The 19,922-nt window shown below is 42.6% G+C and overlaps 1 protein-coding gene across 1 annotated transcript; it reads left to right on the top strand.

Annotated features, from left to right (window-relative positions):
* Positions 1-450: 450 nt before the first annotated feature.
* NAAA (N-acylethanolamine acid amidase) lies at positions 451-15,212 on the top strand. The gene is made up of 11 exons (XM_076337443.1): positions 451-707; positions 1,406-1,570; positions 3,432-3,558; positions 4,336-4,426; positions 7,410-7,486; positions 8,784-8,956; positions 9,835-9,897; positions 10,488-10,554; positions 11,121-11,149; positions 12,104-12,185; positions 12,988-15,212. The coding sequence occupies exons 1-10, from the start codon at positions 499-501 to the stop codon at positions 12,177-12,179; spliced, it is 1,077 nt and encodes a 358-aa protein (XP_076193558.1). The 5' UTR covers positions 451-498; the 3' UTR covers positions 12,180-12,185; positions 12,988-15,212.
* Positions 15,213-19,922: the final 4,710 nt, after the last annotated feature.

The following is a 19,922-nucleotide window of genomic DNA, read 5'->3' as shown; positions in this document are numbered from 1 at the left end:
CAGGTTAACCCCCACCTTTTCCCTCTTTTTTTTCTTTTTTTTTTGGTATTTTCATTACTCTGTCCATCATGTCCTACCTCGAGTCACTACTGAACTGGCAGCAGACAGGGTCGGCCGGTCGTGGGATGCTGTAGGTGTGCTCCCCTGCTGTCACCGAGGGATGGGGGCCGTGAGGGGATGCCCGCCGTTCGGCATCGCGGGGCCCGAGCGGACCGTCCCCACGGACAGAGGCTCAGTCGCTTTCTCTGAGGCGATGCGACGACCCTGCCGCGGGGCAGGGTCGAGGACGACCGTTAGACCCGGCGGGCGCCGCGCGCGGACGGCCGTTACGCCTCGGGGCGGGCGCGCGAGGAGGGCGGTCCCCGCCCGCAGCGCTCCGGGCCGCCGCCGCCGCGTCCTGGCCCTTCCCCTTGGGCCGCCCCCGGCGGGCGGGGATGGCCCCTACCGCTGCGGGGAGGCCTGGGGCCGGGGTGCCCGCCGGCGGCTGTGTCTGGCGCCATGGGACGGGCAGCGGCGCGGGGGTCCCGGCTGTGGGGGCTGCTGGTGCTGCTGTGCGGGGCGGTAGCGGCGGCGGCCCCGGCTCCCCCCGCGGCGGCCCCGCTGCTGTGTAACGTGAGCCTGGACAGCCCCGCCGAGGAGCGGTGGCTGCCGGTGCTGCGGCACTTCGATCCCGCCTTCCTGCGCGCCGCTGTCGCACGGGTCATCGAGTGAGTGGGGCGGCGGGGCCTGGCAGCCCCCTCCTCGGGACGGGGCAGCCCTGGGGGGTGTGAAACGGCCGCGGCTGGGGCCGAGCGGGTAGCGTCCTGCCCGCCGGTCCGTCAGACAGCCCTTCCTCCTCGGTAGAGCGGCGTGAGGGGCAGCCCCGGTCCCCGCCGCCCCTCCCGCGGCCGTGCCGGGAGCGGGACCGGGCCAGGGCCCGCTTTTCCTTTCCCCCCAGCGCCGTGGAGCCCTTGTCCCCCCGCCAGACCCGCTGCTGCGGGGCCTGAACGAGGAGGGCGAAGTGATGCTGCACGGCTGCTGAACTTCTCTAAACTCAAAAATTCAGAGCATTTTTTGAGTGTTAACCCAGTACTGCTGTGTTATGCGTACACTTAGGAACCTGTCGGAGGACAGACTGGGGAGATTCCTGGTAGGAATAAAAAATCTCCTAAGTAGGAAGCCTGTGTGGAATGTTTTGCTTGGGTCGTGCAGGCTTCTTCAGGGACGTGCTGAAGGCAATGAGATTCGGTGAGGGATGGGATGCAGGGATGTCCAATAGCGCAGGAGAGGCTGCCGATGGATGGTCAGCGTCCACTGGGACAGGTTGATCAGAGAACTGGCAGACTCCTTGAGTGTCTGACTGCCAGGCCTAAGTTGCAAACCTTTTTGTCTCTTTCTCAGTTAATGCCTTGAGCGTATTTTGCAGTGAAAGCGTACCAAAATGGGTCCACGAAGTTATTCGGCCGATAGCAGCAGAATTGGAGTTCTTTATGCCGCAGCCCTTCGCAGGGGAAATTCTGGGACTGTGCAAAGCGCTGGGAATAAGTCTTGGAGATGGAGTTCTGCTTAATTTCGCCTATGAATCTACTGCGTAAGTGTCTGGTACTTACAGAATCTGGTAGAAATGGATGTAGAGATTATTTTTAGTTCAGCAGGGGAGAACACACAAAAAGGCAGGTGAAGATGCGTGGCAGATGATTTGCACCGTTCATTCTCTTACCATTTCATACATTCAGCTGGGAGGTTTTGTTCTCACTGGGCAGTTTGTATCCTGAATTGAACGAGAAACACAGAGCAGTTTTTTTATTTGTTAATAAAGGTAACGTGTAGCTGTAACGTTTTCGTGTATGTATGTCTGTATAAATGTATAAAAGTATGAAAATAATTTCTGCTAGTAAGGAAAGACCATCTGTTCAAAGTATTTGGGTTCATTTATCTTCGAAGATCATGTAATGTATTCTTTTGTTGTTTAAATTGTCATTTTTCACCAAAAAGGAAACTAGAAGAATTAGTTGCAATCTAATTATTTTGATCATTCATCTGAGATGAAGTTGCTTCCGAACTGTTTTCTGGATGAATGTTCACAATGACTGTGTAATGTAATTTTTTGATTTGCACAATGGAAAATGGATGTAGTATCTTTATGACGGCAAACAAAACCTCAGTGGAAAAAATACTCAGTTTCATTGTCTTTTTTTTGACCTAGAAGCATGTGCAGGAGAATAAACACTTGGTGTTACCTGTGAGGATCCTAAAAATATTTCTCTGTGTAGGTTTTAATAAAAAACAGGTGCATACAGCCACTTGTATGCATTTTGATTATTATTTTTCTTAACGTGTGGTCTTGGGTTAAAGTGATCTTTTTAATAAGGATTAATATCGGATAAGATAGTCATTCAAATGCTAGCTTTCTCAGTGTTTCACAGAGGACACTTATCATTCTTAGCCCTGGTAAGGCCCATGAAATTTTAAGTTTCTCAGCTCTAATGATACTTAAGAAAAAACATCAACCAGGAACAAATTACTTGTCTGCAAAATTTTTTACCTTTATAGTTTTGAAAGACAGTGCTATGCATCACTGGCATGACAAACTCGTAACTCCAGAGCAAATAAATTTTTAATTCCCTGCTAATTCAATACACTTCATAAAAAAGCCTGTTTCAATGAAACTGAAACTGTTATCAAAAAAGGAATTTCAGCACACTTCCTGTTCTAAAGAAGTCAGACTATTATTGAAATGGCTGATACTTTAACAACAACTGATGTTTTCAGTTTGAAAGGACTTTGAACTTTTTATCTAGTTGTGATTAAAAATATAAACGGGGTCCAAAGTGAAATGAAATAGTCTATAATTGTGAAAAGGACATCTAGACAGTTTCAGACTGATACTTTGTGGACATTTTTAGATGTCAGCTTTTCATCTGGATTTAGAAAAGAAGTAAAATGAAGTAATGAAATTTTTCCCAAGTGGAAGTGCTGCTTCCTACCTGGTCTGTAATATCTGTGCTGATGTGGACAGTAGTGTGGCTTTTGAATTTCTGAGCCAGGTAGGACCTGTGAGTATTGTACAGTTTTGTATGTTAGACTCTGTGGGAAAGGTCTTTCCCTAACAGATGTTGTGCATAAGTCATACAGGACGTTGTAGTGTTGTGTAGTTATGCAGGGCTTCAGTGAAACCATTCTGTCCCCTTTTTTTTTTTTTTCCAATTTGAAATTAAAACCTGTAAGAAATTTTATCATAAAGTATAGGATGAGACTATTCTCTCAGGTTGGGAAGCATAAGCGTTAATGATATAATGCAAACTCCTATTTGTATGCTTACATTAGTAAAATGCTTTGCAGAAGATAAACTCGGTTACTCCTTCTGAAATGTTGAGCTAGTTCAACTATAATATTGAAAGCGTTGTCACAGCTTTTTCTTAAATCGTTCTTTCTCCTTTTTGTTTTTGAAGGTTCTGTACTAGTATTGTTGCTCAGGATGACAAAGGAAACATTTACCACGGTCGGAACCTGGATTACGATTTTGTTGATATATTAAGCAAGATTACAATTGATGTGCGGTTTATAAAAAGTGGGCAGGTATGATCCGTGGTTGACGTGGCTGGGTGGTATTCCGTGAAGGAACAAGGTATGGTCGTACAGCTGCGTAGGCAGTGGGATTTAGTGTAGGAATGTGGTTCCCATCCCACGTTTACTGGATTATTAGAGCACCACAGTCGCTCCCTTTAGGAATGCGGGATGAATGCTGGTTTTCTTTGCTTTCTGGACATCCAGTTTGTGGTGATAAACTGGAACAAATAGAACAGCATAATCTAGCATCTCGAGATCATTATTTGGAAGGAGATGTTGAAAGAAGGAAACGTCAAGATATTAGAAAAGAAATACTAGAGAATATAGAAAAGAGATCAGTTTTGGCAGGGACCAATTCTAAGGCTTTTTTCTAAGGCCTTGTTAATTTTTGTGACCAACGTGTGTGTTTTAGATGAAAATTTCCAAAAATGAACTAGTTGCTAGTGCAGTCCTCGTTCGTGTGATTTTCTTAATATTTGTTAATATTCATTGGTCCATTTTGAAAATGGAGAATTCTTTGTTTCTTGCTTGGGTACTCGCTAACTTGAGCAAAACTTTTGTAGCCGTCTGTGATCATTAACAAATTAAATGCAGTGAATTTTGGTCCTCGGGAGTCTTTTTATAATTTACTTTGCAAGTTTTACTGTAATTTAAGGCAAAGTGTTTTATAGCAACGTATGTATGAAAGTCACAGGAAAAAGTACAGGATGCTGCTTCAGAATGTTGCCTATATTGTAAGTAGTTCTGTTCCAGAATGCTAAAATACTGCATGTTTCCTGATTTCAGATCGCATATCAAGGCACCACATTTCTTGGTTACGTAGGCTTATGGACTGGACAAAGTCCACACAAGTTCACGATCTCCGGTGATGAACGAGGTAAAATAAATCTGTCTTCCACGCTTGACGTTATGTACACTATTTCAGTTGATTGCTGCCTGCTCTGGCCCTTCTCTCACATTCTCCCAGAGGGAAAAATACGATTAAGGTTGCCAGGAAGGAGCTGAAATTGAATGACTTCTCTGGCCCTCAGGGGGTGAAAGCACATAGGCTGCCAGTTTTTGGCTGCTGCATAGGAGAAAGGCCTTTTTTTGTCAGCACAGTGTCATCTGAGCTTGAAAAGTGTCAAAGGAGACAGAGAACCTTGGGGAAAGCCTTAAGAGACGAATTAATATGGTCTGGTCAAGACACATGACTGGAGATGGCAGAGTAGGGGTCGAGAGAAAAAGATACAATTGTGTATAGCAAATTAACGGCTGCTTTCCTAGTTCTCTGTCCCTTCCTTTGTATTCCATGTTTCTCTGTTCCCATAAGGCAGCTTGAAAGAGCGGATGGGAAGAGAAGCTAAGACGGCGAGATCTAGGGCAAAGGCAGCAGGGCTTGAGAGAATGCATGGAGATACTGGAAAGCGGGCTGAGGAAAGATCTGGTAGTAGAGGAAAGTTGAGAGATGTCACTACTGAGAACTAAAACTTGACAACAGAAGGGTTTGTAACAGTCTGGAAGGCAGGGGAAGGGTCACTGCCTTTTCCATCAGCGCTTCAGTTTCACAGATATTGATAATTATGTCCAACTCAGAGCTTGGGTTTGCCTCTTTGATCCCTTCCCCTCTCTTTTTTCTTTTCTTTTCTTTTTTCTTTTCTTTTTAAGAAGCAGACATTTTTTGCTGTTCTTTATTAGCTGTTTGTTAGAACTGGAAACAATGTAGTCCGAGTTGGAACCAACATCTAAAATAAACGTTTATTTTTCATTTGTGATTGCGGTAAGCAATTTTTCTTTTCTTTTTAATCTTTTAATTAGACAATCTTTTGTTTTTGAAAAATTTTTTTAGATGTTATGCAAACACTGTTGACTGTATACGTTATATACATGTTCATTATGAGTAGGGATTCTGCTATGGAGCACATGCACCTTTTGATTCCTGTCTCCTTTGTTAATACTGCCCTGTTGCATTCGCTAGATTCTTTCCATAGTTTACACTCATATTTTTTTAAGAGCCTGCTTCTGATGCTAGTGTAGTTATTTAATCCTTTCAAAACTGGAGCGTCCTGGGCTGATACTGAGAGATGCAAACTGCTTTTAGTTCATACTAACATCAGCTTGCAAATAAAGTCTTAAGTGTATCGAGTCTTTGCAAAAGGCTTGATTTAGAAAATCTTGCAGACCTAAGTCCTGTCTGTGAACAGGCACAATTTGGGGACAAAACCAGTGCCGTCCTGTTCTCCCTGCTGTTTCTCAGCAGTGTGCTTCAAGCCTCAATATAAGGATCATGTGAGACAACAGTGAGGTGGTTTGGTCCCTGCACGAACCCATTCTGTCCTCCCGATTCTGATAGAGGAATCAAGTACTGCAAACTTTTGTGTGTGATGGGCCCCTCTTGTCGGTCAGGAGCTGATGTGCTGGTCATCCACCTGTGTGCCTCGACTTCAGTCACTTTTCAACTACAGACAATAGTAATTCACTCAACGCGTGCTGTGCTCCTGTAAATCGGTTGTTGCTGACTGCTTGCTGCTTCATCTGTCACTGTACAATGGAACTAAAAATTTAGGGAAACCAGCATGTGAACTATAGCTGGAAAGGGGGATGACTTTAAATTAGGGTGAAGGTCTATCAAGTGACAAGCATATTGTTTCTGCTGGCTTTTTCTGGTTTTGGCATGTGAATAATTATAAACTTGGCCTTCTGTTTTTCTTAGTTCTCCTAATTTTCTCCAGTAACACAGAAATACCATCACTACCTCTTTTTTAGCTGTTTCATGATTTCTGTGTAATTCTTCCTGTTGTTGTAATATTTCAGTAAGATGAATAATGAGGTGATTAATGCTAATGTTTGAGCTGACAGATGTAGACTATTATATCGTATGAATAGACCTGCAGTCCTTTTGGAAATATGTGTTACAAAGTGCTAGTCCCTGTTACGGTTACCTTTGACACTTCATTGCTCATCAATCAGCTATGAATAAAAAAGGTTTAAAAACTGAGCAGCCAGCAAGTTATCAATACTGAAAGGAATGTGACAGTTTTTGATTGAAATTGCTAGCACTGGCAAGTTCTGAGAGATACCGTGTGTTCTCTGTGCAGTGCTGAACACTGTCTTCTTTATTGTCCACTGAACTCCAGACTCCGTACCATTTTATGGCATCCTCTTACGGCACTGTCACAGGAATATTGTACCTCAGAAGACACCAAAAACCTAAGATAATGATCAGTCCTGTCATTACAGGTCTGAGATGCTTTCTGGAAAGCAGGGGTGTTAATCCAGCTGCCCTGGTTGAACTTCAGTTGGGATTATGTAGTCTATTTATATTTCACCTGTAGTTTCAGCTAGATGTTATGCTCTTTGTTAGCCCCTCTTCTGAAACGTTGACCTTTTATGCTGATAGGTAGCTGCCCTGTTTCACTGAGGATTTAGCTTTCTGTGGTACTTCAATATCCAAATCTAATGATATAGAAAACTGAGCATTTGAAAGACAAATTTTGTAAAATGAGGGCTTGCCAGGGTATGTTAGCCTGGTTATGCAGCACATCCTGCATATTTTATGTATAGGTATCAGTAAAGTAATACAAAAGAAAAGGAGTGCTGTCAGCATCCAGTGTTTTAAACGGCATTGATAAGCTCTAGATGGTACAGAGGCACATGTGTGTGTGCTTTGTCAGTTCGGTGTAAGCTGCCTGACTTTGATGTTTTTATGATAGCAGTATAGTTAGAGAATTAAAGAATTTATTGCGCCGATCTTTTGTAATGCAGTAGAGGGAAAGATTGCAGAGCTAGAGATGGGACACGGAGAAGAAAGAAAGGTGGGAGGATAGATCTCACAGGGTGTACGTAACCTGCATGTATAGTAATTTTTCTTTTTTTTCCAGCGGGTGGTCGCTGGTGGGAAAATGCAATAGCTGCTTTTCTGAATCGGAATTACCCTGTCAGCTGGCTTGTCCGAGACGTAAGTGCGCTGCGTTATTTTCTCGTATTTCACAGTGATGTCATTTGTACTTACAAACTCCTGGTAAATTTGATGTTCCAACTTTTAGTTTCACAGAAAATTCAATAAATTGTTAAGTAAATGCATTTCATAAGAGGGGATAGGTATTGTCCCCAAACCGTCAGCAATGTATATGAGAGAGGCAATTCCAGTCCTTCAGGGGGGCAATCTCTAATCAATGCCCAAAGTCTTTGAGAAGCTGTGTAAAGACTTCCTTCCTAGGGTTATTTTACGCTACGTTTGATACGTTAACATACTAAAAATGCAGAGCTCACTGGTGAGCAGCCAGAGTTGAGACTGGTATTTTGTATAGCACATTTTATGAATATTGTGTTAGCGTACTACTAAGATAAAACAGGTCTGCTGCTTCTCAGATTCATGAATTACAGTAAACATGAATGACACGGTTTGTAGGTAAACTCCCTGCAGAACTGGAATGTCTACCGGAGACTTTATTGTTCATACTTTTTGAGTTTGAGATGTGACTTGAGGCTGTGACTCGAAACTACTAGCTGCAGTGTTGCTGTCAGAAATAATTAATTGTTCTCCAGGGCTTTCCCCATCTTTCTGAACAATTTTGTTAGATGCATGTTCTCCATATCTGTTTTTAGTTCCTGCACAACACTAATTTTTAAAGATGTACTTCAGTAGGTTGTGGCCCTATGCCTGAAAATAGTAGGTTCATTGGCTGCGGTGGAACTGTCAGTTTATGCCGAGTTAGTCACCTGGTTATGGCAGGAGAAGCCAGGCTTGCTGTAAGCAATGCCTCTGCCTTATTCACCATTGTTACCTAAGTCCTCACACACCACTGGCAAGACAAAGACGTGGAGTGGGTTTTTTTCCCCCTTTCATCCACTTTCATCTATCCCATTGTTCACATTGAAAGACTTTGCTGAGGAGTGAATTTGCAGAGTATGGACATGCCTCTGTCTTTTGAATGGCAGATTTTTCAGCTTTTTTCACTTCTCACCATATACCTATGTGTACATATATGTGTGTGTATATTTACTGTTTTCTTTGAGTATTTGCAAATCTGGGATTAATTAGTTCATTTACTAGTCATATGCATTTCATGTTCCTGCGCTAGTCCATTTGGAAAACTAGTTTCAGAGAAATATTTTCAAGTAGCACTTTACAGTCAATTGCCATTTTCAAAAATACTGGGCCTTTTCTTCTTTTTAAGATGTCCCAGTGCTCGTTTTTGTGCTTGACCGTGCTCTGTGATCTTTATTTCACTGTGGTCTCCTTTTTGCATTAGACCCTGAGCAGAGCAGAGGACTTTCAGTCAGCTGTTCTCAGACTAGCGGGCATTCCCATCATTGCTGAAGTTTACTATATTGTAGGAGGCGTATTGCCCAAAGAAGGCATGGTCATAACGAGGAATCGAAGAGGGCCAGCAGATCTCTGGCCTCTTGATCCTTTAGGTGGAGCGTAAGTAGAAAAAAACGGTTTATTCTCTTTTTTTCATATTTCCTCCTGAATGATAGGCAGGGTTAGTGACAGAACGTTCTTGAGAGAGCCAGGCTCATCTCTTACTAATGCTTACAGCTGGACAGGGAGAGCTTGAAAGCCTCTGAAGGGAGCCCCAGTCCCTTCTCTTTGAGAAGGAATCACACCACCTTGTCAGGCTGGGGCAGTCCAGAGGGTCAAGGGTGGAAAAAGCATCTGTATGTGTTTATTTTTTAGCCAGATTCCAAAGGAGACAAGACTTGAGGGCTTTTCCTGTCTGTCTGCCAAGTATTGCACCAGTAAATTCAGCACTTCCAAATTAGTTTTGACCCAATGCGGTAGAAAGGTTGAAGGCTCAAAAATAACTGTTCCTATCAATCTTGTGAAATCAGCAGCTTAATATATGAAGGAGATCCTAAATAGTTGCCGTGCGGTGAAAAACGGCACTTAATGACTACGGTCAGACAGTAAATACTGGCTTGGCAACAGCCAGATGGCCTGTTGGTTCCGTGTACTCCAAACTGAATGCTGCAGGCTGCATCGTACGCATACCCCCGTGTCTCTGATCATCTCTTTAAAGGTCTGATCTTGCTTTTATTGTAGTCGGTAGTAGTTTTGTCACTGACGCCATCAGGAGCTCAGAGGTCGCTCCTTTTTCATTTGTGTTCAGTAGTTTATGGTAAAGGCTGCCATGTGTCTCAACGTAGGATCCCTTGGGCTTGCAAGAGACACAGGAAAGAGGCTTTCGAGGGAGGGGTTTTTTTTCCTTTTGGCAATACAGAGATACTGATTCTTGGCTTTTATTAATTACCTACTGATTCGCCTTTTGTTTGCTTTTATGTTTGTGTGTTGTGTTATAGGTGGTTTCGTGTGGAGACAAACTATGACCATTGGACTACCCCTCCTCCTTTTGACGATCGAAGGTAAATTTAGTTTGGAACTCTGTGGTGAGATAACACTTTCATTTTGACAAAGCTTAGAGACTTGGGTGTTTTCTTCCCTGAGCAGGTGTTAGCTCGTTGAGCAGGCAGCTTGTTCAGTTTCTGTAATGCCACTCAAAAGGGAACAGATACGGTAAGGAGCGATATTCACATGTGCCAGAGGAAAGTCCGTGTGGCATTGAATGGCATAAAACATGCGAAATTGCAAGGATAAGGCATGTACCAAAAATTTCTTTATAAAGCAAAGTTTAGTAGAAGTTAAAGGATTTAGATTCACAGTGAAAAAGTATTTGATGGCACTAGGAAGGCGCTGGCAGACATCATACAATCTTTAGGCTGTATAGTATGCAAAAAGCTGTTGGCAGATTCCTGTCGGTCTGTACTCAATGGTGTAGTAATAGAGTAGCTTCAGCAATGTGAGACTAGATTCACTCACACAGAACTCTGGATTATTTTAGGCCAAAGCAAGCATTTCAATGTAAAGGCATTTAGTGAGAAATTTTTCACACTGGTGCTTTGTAGCCTTTGGAACAGTAAAGTGTATTTAATGATACTGCATTTTTTTCCTGCAGAACTCCAGCCATCAAAGCTCTCAATGCTACTGGACAGCAGAACATCAATTTTGATACGCTCTTTAAGGTATTTCTTTTAAATTCTGCATTGTGACTTTGACTTAAAATTCTTTTTCAAAGCAGAAGTGCAGCTGCAGGGATTTGTCAGGGATTTAAAGCCTGTGCAAGGAAGGCATGGTGAAGAAGGTGTACTGCACAACCATGTCTGGAGAGTTGAAGACCGATAAGTTTGGTTGTTAAAATGTTTCTGAACTCCCTTGCATAGGCATTTTGTAATAGTCTGCCAATCCAAGTGGAAAGTGCAAGAGGTGAATCCCATCACCGTCGTCTTTGTGCAGTTCCTTATTTCAAGCAGAATTATAAATATTATAGCAGGCAGATGAAGTGTTAGACATGAGTGATATTTACCAGTTAGTTTTGGGAACTTAAATGTTGCATATTTCAGAGGGCTTTTTAAAAATACTGTTTTAAAATGGTCTGATGTTCAAAAAAAAAAACCCAAAAACCCCAGCAAGAGAAATGCTTGACTTTGCATTATTCCTTTGCATAACTTCATCCTACTGCTGTTTCTAAATAGCCTTTTAATTCCCTCTTCATTTACCAAAATGACAACTCTTCAAACTTTCTGTACAGGTGTTGTCAGTGAAGCCAGTCTTAAACAAGTAAGTATTAGATTCAGAGATGTTAATCAGCGCCTCCCGCCGTGCCTCAGGCCACTTAAGTGTCAATCACAAGCTTCCTTAGGATTTTCCTATGCATCTGTCTGAATTTCTTGCCGTTTCCCAGCTTAGATTTCTGCTCGTGCACGTGACACTCTGTTTACACTTCCACAGCACTCTTCCTCTTCCATCTGCCACTCTAGCCAAGAAACTGCAGTTTGTTAGCCTCAGTCTGGTGATGGGAAGTTCCTTTGTAGTAGTGAAACAAATGACTGCTTAGAGGAACAGCTGGACTTTCTGCCGAGTCATTTGTGCTTTTCGCTTTTGGAACCTTTGATTTGTGTTAACACTGCGAATGGCTTTCTCTGGAGTTTCTGATGTAGCTCTGCTTGATGTGTAAAAAGGGAAAAAGCAGTCAATGGGGACATAGCTTTTAGGTACCATTCACTGGCTTTTTAAGAGAGCTTTATTTCAGTATACCATTATTGTTCTGCATTGTTCCACAAACTGCACCTTTGCAGGTTATCCTGTTTTGTTTTACTTTTATATGGAACTCGGTATATTCTCTGGATCAGTCATTCGTGTTTGAGCTTGGCAATGGCTTCTTCAAAGTTAATACCAGGACTTCCTCTCCTCCGTCTTACAAATGTGAGGAAATTTGGAAAGGAGAAGATTATTTCTGCGTGACTGCTGAGATTAGCAATACTGATTTTTTAATACAGTGATCAAATGGATGGTGAAATACAGTTCCTTTGCTGTACTAAGTGCAAAAAAAATACTAAAAATTTGTGCCAGCAGCCTTAATTTTTATCAGTCTCTTTCCGACTTTTTCTAACCCTTCTGTACCTAAGCAGAGCGTTTGTTTCCGCTAAGATTTGTTCTGCTGCTTTGCTAGTTTTATAAACTAATCTTCTTGCCTTTGGAATGTCACTCACTCTTTTCCTCTTTCCCTACCAGTAACACAGTCTATACCACAGTAATGAGTGCGGCACTTCCAGATAAGTACCAGACACGGATCAGACCTGTGAAGTGAAGAGGTGTAAGTAGCATGCTGGTACTCCTAGCTACTTGTACTTAAATAAAAATTTCAGCTGAAGAGTCACTGAGGGACAAAGCACTGCGGTGGCACTCAAGTGACCTAGTCTGAATTCCTGCTTCTCCCCTTGGTTTGCTTATCGACCTTGGGTAAATACCTTCCCTTGTTGTTTCAGAGATAAGAGTTAAGTATTGACTTTCTTTGCAAAACCCTTGGAGATTATCTTCGGAAAAGTGCTTTATCAGAGAGGAAGGGGTGGGTGTTGTTGAGACCAAAAGGTAGAGGTTCCCTCTGTGAACGTTTGAGCTATTATTTTTACCGGTCCCACTAGCACGATACGTTTAACATGTCTCCGGGTGGTTGACAATGACATGACGCCCCGCCAGAGTGAACGGAGTCCCAGCAGGAGGGGTTGGTGCACTTGGGACCAAGAAAGATCAAGCTGAATTTGTGACAGCTGTTTGCAGGCGACTGAGCCTTAGCATCTTTTGAGGGTTTTGTCTTGTGAACTTGCAGAAAAAGTCAAAGTGCTTGAACTCACAAGGTGCCTCACGTGGTAGCTTTAATGTGTTCAGAGAAAGATACCAAGTTACGTTTATTTGTATTCCAAGAAACTCTGGTTGCCTGGTCTTGCCAGAGGCACAAGAAGCTGCATTCCAGTTTGAATAGGTTTTTAAACTCTTACTTGTATTATATTTGTAGCGGTTATATTGGACATTTGATTTTAGAGATTCTGAAGTTTGTTTCTTTCTTAGCTCTATACAAACCTGTGCTGTCTTATTTATCTATCTTTTTATTTCAACAGACAAAATGAGTGAAAAGCTGAAGCTTTCCAAGACTGGCATATGCTTTTAAAATCACTCTCACAAGCAGTACAGTTGTTTTGGCTTATTAATTATGTGAACCATTCAGGAAATAATGACTTGTTAATTCTTTGAAGTGTTGCAGATGATACTGTTAATTAACTGTAATGGAAGTTTGATTGATTTTATTGTAATTACATTGATGTTCTAGCAGATGTTGATGGCTAAAAACTGCTTTTACTATTTTTGGAAAGACTTGCACAACTTGAATGTACTTACGTGCTGACTAATAAAAAAAAAATTATATATTTTGTGTGGCCTGTAGGTCTGAATATAATTAAATAAAAATATGCAGCTGATCCCTTGATTCATGAAGACCTGCGGTGGTACTCCTAATGTCATCGTGGCTTTCCCTGATCTGTGAGGGGCTTGTGATCATGAGCCTAACAGGGTCAGATGCTATGCCCAGAGAGAGCTGGACTGGGGAACGGGCAGGCCAAACAGAGCTCTGCAGAACCCTGTTATAATTGCAGAACAGGATCGTCGCAGGTCCTGGTACAGTTTATGCCTTTGTTGAACCGCATGAGTTTGGCCATCCTGTCCTGACATGCTCTGTGGGACCTTCCTCAACACAAAAATTATTGCGTCAGTGCAAAGGAATGTGACTTTCCATAGTGTGAATTCCAGCGCAGGCAGTCTCTCTCTCCCCTTCAGCTGTGGTTCTCTGGTGCACAGGCTCAAGCTGTTTTTAGCAGGCTTATGAAAGGCGACAGAGTATAGAAAAGACTATTTCAGTCGGAAGGGACCTAAAACGATCATCTATTCCAACTGCCTGACCACTTCAGGGCTGGCCAGAAGTTACAGCACGTTGTTAAGGGCATTGTCCAAATGCCTCTTGAACACTGACGGGCTTGGGGCACCAACCACCCCTCTAGGAAGCCTGTTCCAGGGTTTGACCACTGTATGACCACCATAGCTGTAGACTATGGTGCTTTATTCATCAGAAATCAGGAGCTGTTTTAGGAGGTGTGATAACAGACGCTTTTCCCCCCAGTAGATGGGAGAAGCTTGTGATGGGATAGCAGTGAGGTTAGAAAAGGGATGGTTTTCCTTTTATATATTTGAAAGTTGCCTTCAATAGAAAGTTTACAACTGATTTCTATAGTGCAGAGAGGTTTGTTTGTTTGTTTGTTGGGTTGTGCTGTGACCGCATATTGAATTCAGGCACTTCTTGGGAGCACCCCAGAAATACAGAAGGATTTAAAGAGTCAAGACCAGTGGATACCTTCACATAAAGCTTAGAGGTCCCATTCTTCACTGGACAAAATTCCTGCTAATGCCAGTGAGAATTTTATGTGGGAGAAGAAGGTATGATCAGTGTTGGGTCAGAGCACCATTTCCAGATACGTGCAATGTCACCTGCAGTATTTGAGCCCCGGTTATGCAAACTGTTCCTGAGAGAGCTTTCTGGAGATGCGGGCCCTTTATCTCCTTGCGCTGAGTCTGGCTAAGTGTCATAACCTACTTACTTGCATCCTCTACTTCTGCCTGGATAAATGCGCTGCGAGCTTTGCCTTGACCCAGTTTGTACAATGATGTTAGCAGTCATATGCCAGAATGATAAATTTGGAAAACAGAGAGTTCCTGGAGGAAGATGTAAATAACAGCAGTCACGATGTCTTTGAGATTTCAGAACGACGTTGCTTTAATTCACAGAGCAGGCATCGGCTCCTGGTCCCAGCAGGTTTTCTTTATGTAACAACCACTCACAAGTAAAGACAAAAGGATCCTTACGGGTGTAATTTTGCATAGTCTTTTTGACCTCAGCAGTGTTAGGCTGATTATATTCTGGCAGTGGCGTGCCCGGATTCTCAGTGGCATATAAATTTAATCAAATGTATTTGTTTCAATGTGTACAAACAGATCTGAAGTGTATGATTCTTTGGTATCCGTGAATATTCAGGAAACAATTGTCTGTTCCTGTCCTGTTCATGTCTCACCAGTTGTTCAGAACTTGCTCAGCCCTAGCCACAAAGCAGATTGTTGAAATGTGGGTTTTTTCTGTGTTTTAAACAAGAAAGGAAACTAGATTTGAAGAAGTCGAATTTTCTTTTGTTTTGCTTTGCTCTTTTAAATTATTTTCTTAAAAAAGCCTTGCATTTAATCTGTTTGTAAACATTCAGACATCCTGACTGCCAACAAAATAAAGCCTATATGCCAACTTGAATACTTTTTTTTTTTTGCTAACTGGAAGGATATATAACTTTCTGGTCTTAGTTTAATGACATGCTAAAAATATAAACACTGAGAAAAGTGGTGAATGACACGTCTTACAAACTAGATGATTCAACCTGTGAAATGTGTTGAGCTGCTTTTGCATAAGAATTGAATTTTGGTAAAAATACAGAGACACAGGATTGTTAATACTTGAAATAAAACCATCTTACTGCTGGAAACATTAAAATGTAGCGCTGATTGGTTTTGGAGGGTTTGGGTGTCTTGTGGGATCTTGTTTGTTTTTTAAAAAAGGAGGATATTTTGTAGTTGTTTGAATTGCTTGCTGATCGTCCTTCCGTTTGAGATTTCATCTGCTTTGTGTGTCCACTTTTTAGAGACTAGGAAGTAAAATAACTTTTCTGCTTTCTCAAGCCCAGTCAGATTCATGACTTAGAATTGTTAAGTAATTAATTAGAACTAAGTTAAATACATTATCCTTGCTTCTTCCATCCTTTCGTTTCTGCAGTACAGATTCCCTAGCTACAAAGCCCAAAAGATTTTTCAGCCCAACATAAGGAATGGGTGAAACCTTTAATTCTTTTTCCTCCAGAAGTCTGCATTTAGCAAAAGGCAACTTGAAAGTGTGTAAGAGCTGACTCTTAAGATGAGAGAGGCTAACATACTGTATTTCTCATTCATAATCCTCTTCAGTAATCCTAATCCATTTCAGATCTGTAGCTGTTCTTAAGGATCACATGGGAGAGGATTCTTAAGGCTGCTCAAAACAACTGTGCAGTAAATAAATCAAAGGGTCTGCACTTGTTGCAGAACAGCACACGCATTCTATACTGCAGGTGCTGAAAGACATGGCGCTTTCCACTGCATGCCCAAGGGGACAGCTTACTTGATTATTTAGATTCTGAGGAGGAGTTTCTGAATTTGTAATCAAGCAGATCACTTCAGAGATTATTGATCGCTTTGGGTACTGAATAGAAAGAAAAATTTAAAAAGTGGAGAGCTTCTGTTGTGTTTATCTTAATAAATCCGTAAGTTAGAAATTGGTGGCGAGGTAAGTTGCATTTTTCTTTTTATTTCTCTGTAACAATGTTTTGTGTTCAGAAGTAGTTACTCGGCACCCATAGTTTGAGGCGAAATATCCTTTTTATAGGTCAAGCTGTATAAAACTGCAGTTGGGCGTTTTCTATCTGAAATTCTCCTTTTTGGCACTGCAGTAGCTGTGCAGGTGCAGAGGTCAGTGCATGTGTAAAATAAAACAAGCTTCACCGTCTCATTTCCAGCTATGAGACGTGCCGAGTCTGATGTACACGTGGGGACATACATAGGTATTTACTCTAGGAGGGCAAGGCAGGATGATCACTTTCCCTAGTGCTAGCTAGCATTTTTATTCTTGGGAGAAATATTTGAATTTTTTTTTAATTCATCTGTAGCTCTTAAACAAATTGTTGCTGTTTTTCTTTTAGCAGAACTTAAAATTTCTGTTTCCCTGTTTTTTCAGGTTTTTTCCTAGTAAGCTTCCAGTAAATCTGTTGTATCCTCTCACTGCCTTCCAGGTTCTGCTCATCTCTTCCCTCAGTTGTCCAAATGCCTATAAAATTGTCAAGTTAGTGGGGATTCAGTTGTGCACGTGATACGTGAAGCGTGTCATCTTTCCTAGGAGCCCTGTTGTTTTGGAGTTAGCTTCGCGTTAAGCTTCTGTGTTCCTCACAGGAAGCCTTCGATTCACGCGGGTGGAACACCAAATTCTGCACAGATCTGTAACGTGGGCAAGCTCAGTGATGTGACAGAGTGTGTAGGATTTGATTCAAAATGCTGTCGCTTGCTTTGGTTTTGAAGGACTTAAAATAATATTTACGGTAAGCCAGGAAATTTACCTAGGCTTTTGTTGTTCTTGTTTTGGGGTGGTTGACACGAATGGATTTGTGCAAGTTTTCCTTTAGTGAGTTTTATGTGGTATTATACGGTATTATTAAACGAGTCAGCAGCTGGTGTTTAAGAGTTGCAAAAATGAATATATTATCCGTTGGCTTGGGATGTGTATGTGGAGTCTGGCTGTTAGGTGTTTCTCCTGTCTTTAGAACGCTAACTCTGGTGAACAGGGAACGCGCATCTTTTCTACACGTCTGCGGTCTTCTACTGAGGCACTGGACTTTGTTGTTCTGTTAGTTGTCTATGTCCACGTGTGGCTCTTGAGTCCATGCTTTTTTTGGTGGTGGTTTAGTTCTGCCCCGGTGTAAGTGCATACAGCGGGTTTTATCACCTTGCTTTACTCAGCATGCATGCTTGCTAGCAGATGCTCTATGCAGCAGCGTATACCAGGGGAGAGCCTCATAGGAATGTATTGCAGCTTCTCAGAAGGCGTGGGGAAAACCTGTTTTAGAGGCCTTCTAGCTGCACCAGAGAACATGTAAACATCTCTGCAGGAGGGGAATGGTGGCCAAAAGCAAGATGAGAAAGGAGCGGTCTCTAGCCGGCCGTTTCCTAGCTGCATCATTTTGTCTCACCTGGTTGTTTAATACAGCCTGTATTTCAGATGATGCCACTGTTCAACTTCTTCAAGTCTTCCAGGCTGTGTCTTTATGGGCCCCTGTTCCTCCTGTTTTTCTTGGGTACTGGATTTTAGGAAGGGGAGGGGAGCATGTCACTGTTGGGTGGATGAGGAAGGATCAGAGCTGCTGAGCAGTTGGACTGGCTCTGTTTCTCCCTCGCTCCTCCCACCCTTGAAGCAGGTTTGATTCCATTGGAGTCTCTGGTTTACTGCTGTGCACTCCTTTGCTCAGGCTGTGGCCCTCAGAAAAATCTGAGGGTAACGAAGTGAAAAAGTTCGCAGCTCCAGGAATTGCTTGGGAGAGACCTGTTGACAAGACCGTTTGCGATAAGACAAATAGGTAGGTGGTGTTGCCCGTGCTTGCTCTCTGCAGGTGCTCCTAGGGCACACTAATACTAGACCATCCCTCGGTATGGATGGCCAAAATTTATATTTAAAGTAGGGCTGTCCAAATAACAAATGCTTGTTTGTTTTGCAGGGAAGGAGGGCAATGAGGAAAAGCTTTATTCTGTGTCTCCAAAGGGCACAGGATAGGGAGGATTCACTCCTCAAATCCAAGGTCACAAAGGATTCGCTCCTCAAATCCAAGGTCACATTCTATCAAAACAGATAGGCGGTACCCCTGAACGCAGCCTAAGCAAGCAAAGTACCTAACTCTGTACCTGAGCCCTTGCTTCAAATTTGTTCTCCATTTTTTAGAAGTGATCTGGAAGTGGTTTAGTTGCTGAAAAAGGATTTTTTTCCTCATGTTTGCATTTTCAAAGGTATCTTTAAAGGCACTCACCTCTTCCGAAAAGCTGAAGCGTCCGTCTTCCTTTGAAGCTGGTACTGTCAGGTTCCTAAGCAGCGCTGAAGATACAGCTAGGCACGCAGGCTGTGTTGACCTCCAGTGTGGAGGAACAGTTGTCTACACTAACCACGTTTCAGGGGTTTTTCTTGGGACTGGCTTGAATCTGGTCCTGTGGACTGAACTCCCGTTAGTAGGCTGGAGCGTGTCTTCTGGTGTCGTTTCATCTGAAAGGAACCCGTGTCACGCTGTTTCAGGCTGCCCTGCCAGGTTATACCAGAATGCAGTTACGTGGAGGTGCTTGGGGATGATTGTTTCTAAAGCAAGCTCCCAATACAGAGCGAATCGTTGCTTCTCTGGATAGCTAATATTTGCTGAAATCTTCAGATCTGTGTCTTTGAATAGAAATTTTTGTTTGGATAGCCAGATGGGAGTTATAAGTCTACACTGAGAAATTCCGAGCTTGAAAATTTGTTTTTCCTGAAATGGGATTTGCCTTGTACAGGAGGTTACAAATAAGAGCCTTTAATGCTAGGGATTCTGATTTTTGTGTGCAATTGTCCGTTTGAGTAGTTCATAATCTGAAAAGTTGTCAGAGTACCTGCATTATTTAAGCACAAAGGCCATAAAGCACCGGATGTAATTGGGCATAATTCAGCAGTGATTTCAGGCCATTTTTGACACTGATACGAAATAATGTCGTTAGAATAAAACTAGAGTGACTGGTATTTTGTTGAGAGCATTGCTACGTATCCTCCTGTTGCGTCACCCAGTTATTGTGAAGATGCCATTGTGCAATTCGGCATCCTGGGCAAGGCAGAGAATTTCTGCACTTCATCTGCCTTAGAAACTTTCCATGCTGAAATGTTGCTTAGCACGGCTCATCTTCCTGAGCAAACGCTGCACACATGCACCTTATACAACACCAGACGTGTTCCTTCAATTAGCGTTTGTGCAGATCTGTAGCTATTTTGAGAGGAAAGATGTGGGTTAGGTGGAAAGAGATTGAAGGAGGCAAAAGGATTGCGGGAAGTGAGAAAAGGAGACGGACTTTTCCCTCTGCTGGGGAGAAGTGCCTCTGTAGTCACACCGTCCTGACCCTTCAAAATCCTTTGAGCGGTGGTCTCCTGCCAGCAGCAGGCTTAACATTTTTACAGGTGTTTATTTCCTTCCCTCCATTTCTCAGCTTTCTCCTCCCCCAGTTCTGGGTTAGAATAAAAACCTGTATAATTCTTATGCGATACAGCCTGGGACCGCTTTGGCAGTAGTACGTGGAGTTTTGTTTTTCCTACATGACTGTTGGGTTTTTTTTTTCAGAGGAAACACATCTGACTGTGAACGACATTCTGGTTATCCTCAAAGTGAGA

Source organism: Aptenodytes patagonicus, chromosome 4 (assembly GCF_965638725.1).
Source record: "Aptenodytes patagonicus chromosome 4, bAptPat1.pri.cur, whole genome shotgun sequence".
NCBI lineage: Eukaryota > Metazoa > Chordata > Aves > Sphenisciformes > Spheniscidae > Aptenodytes > Aptenodytes patagonicus.
Note: the sequence above shows the minus strand (reverse complement) of the source record. Positions and strands in the feature narration are given on the sequence as shown.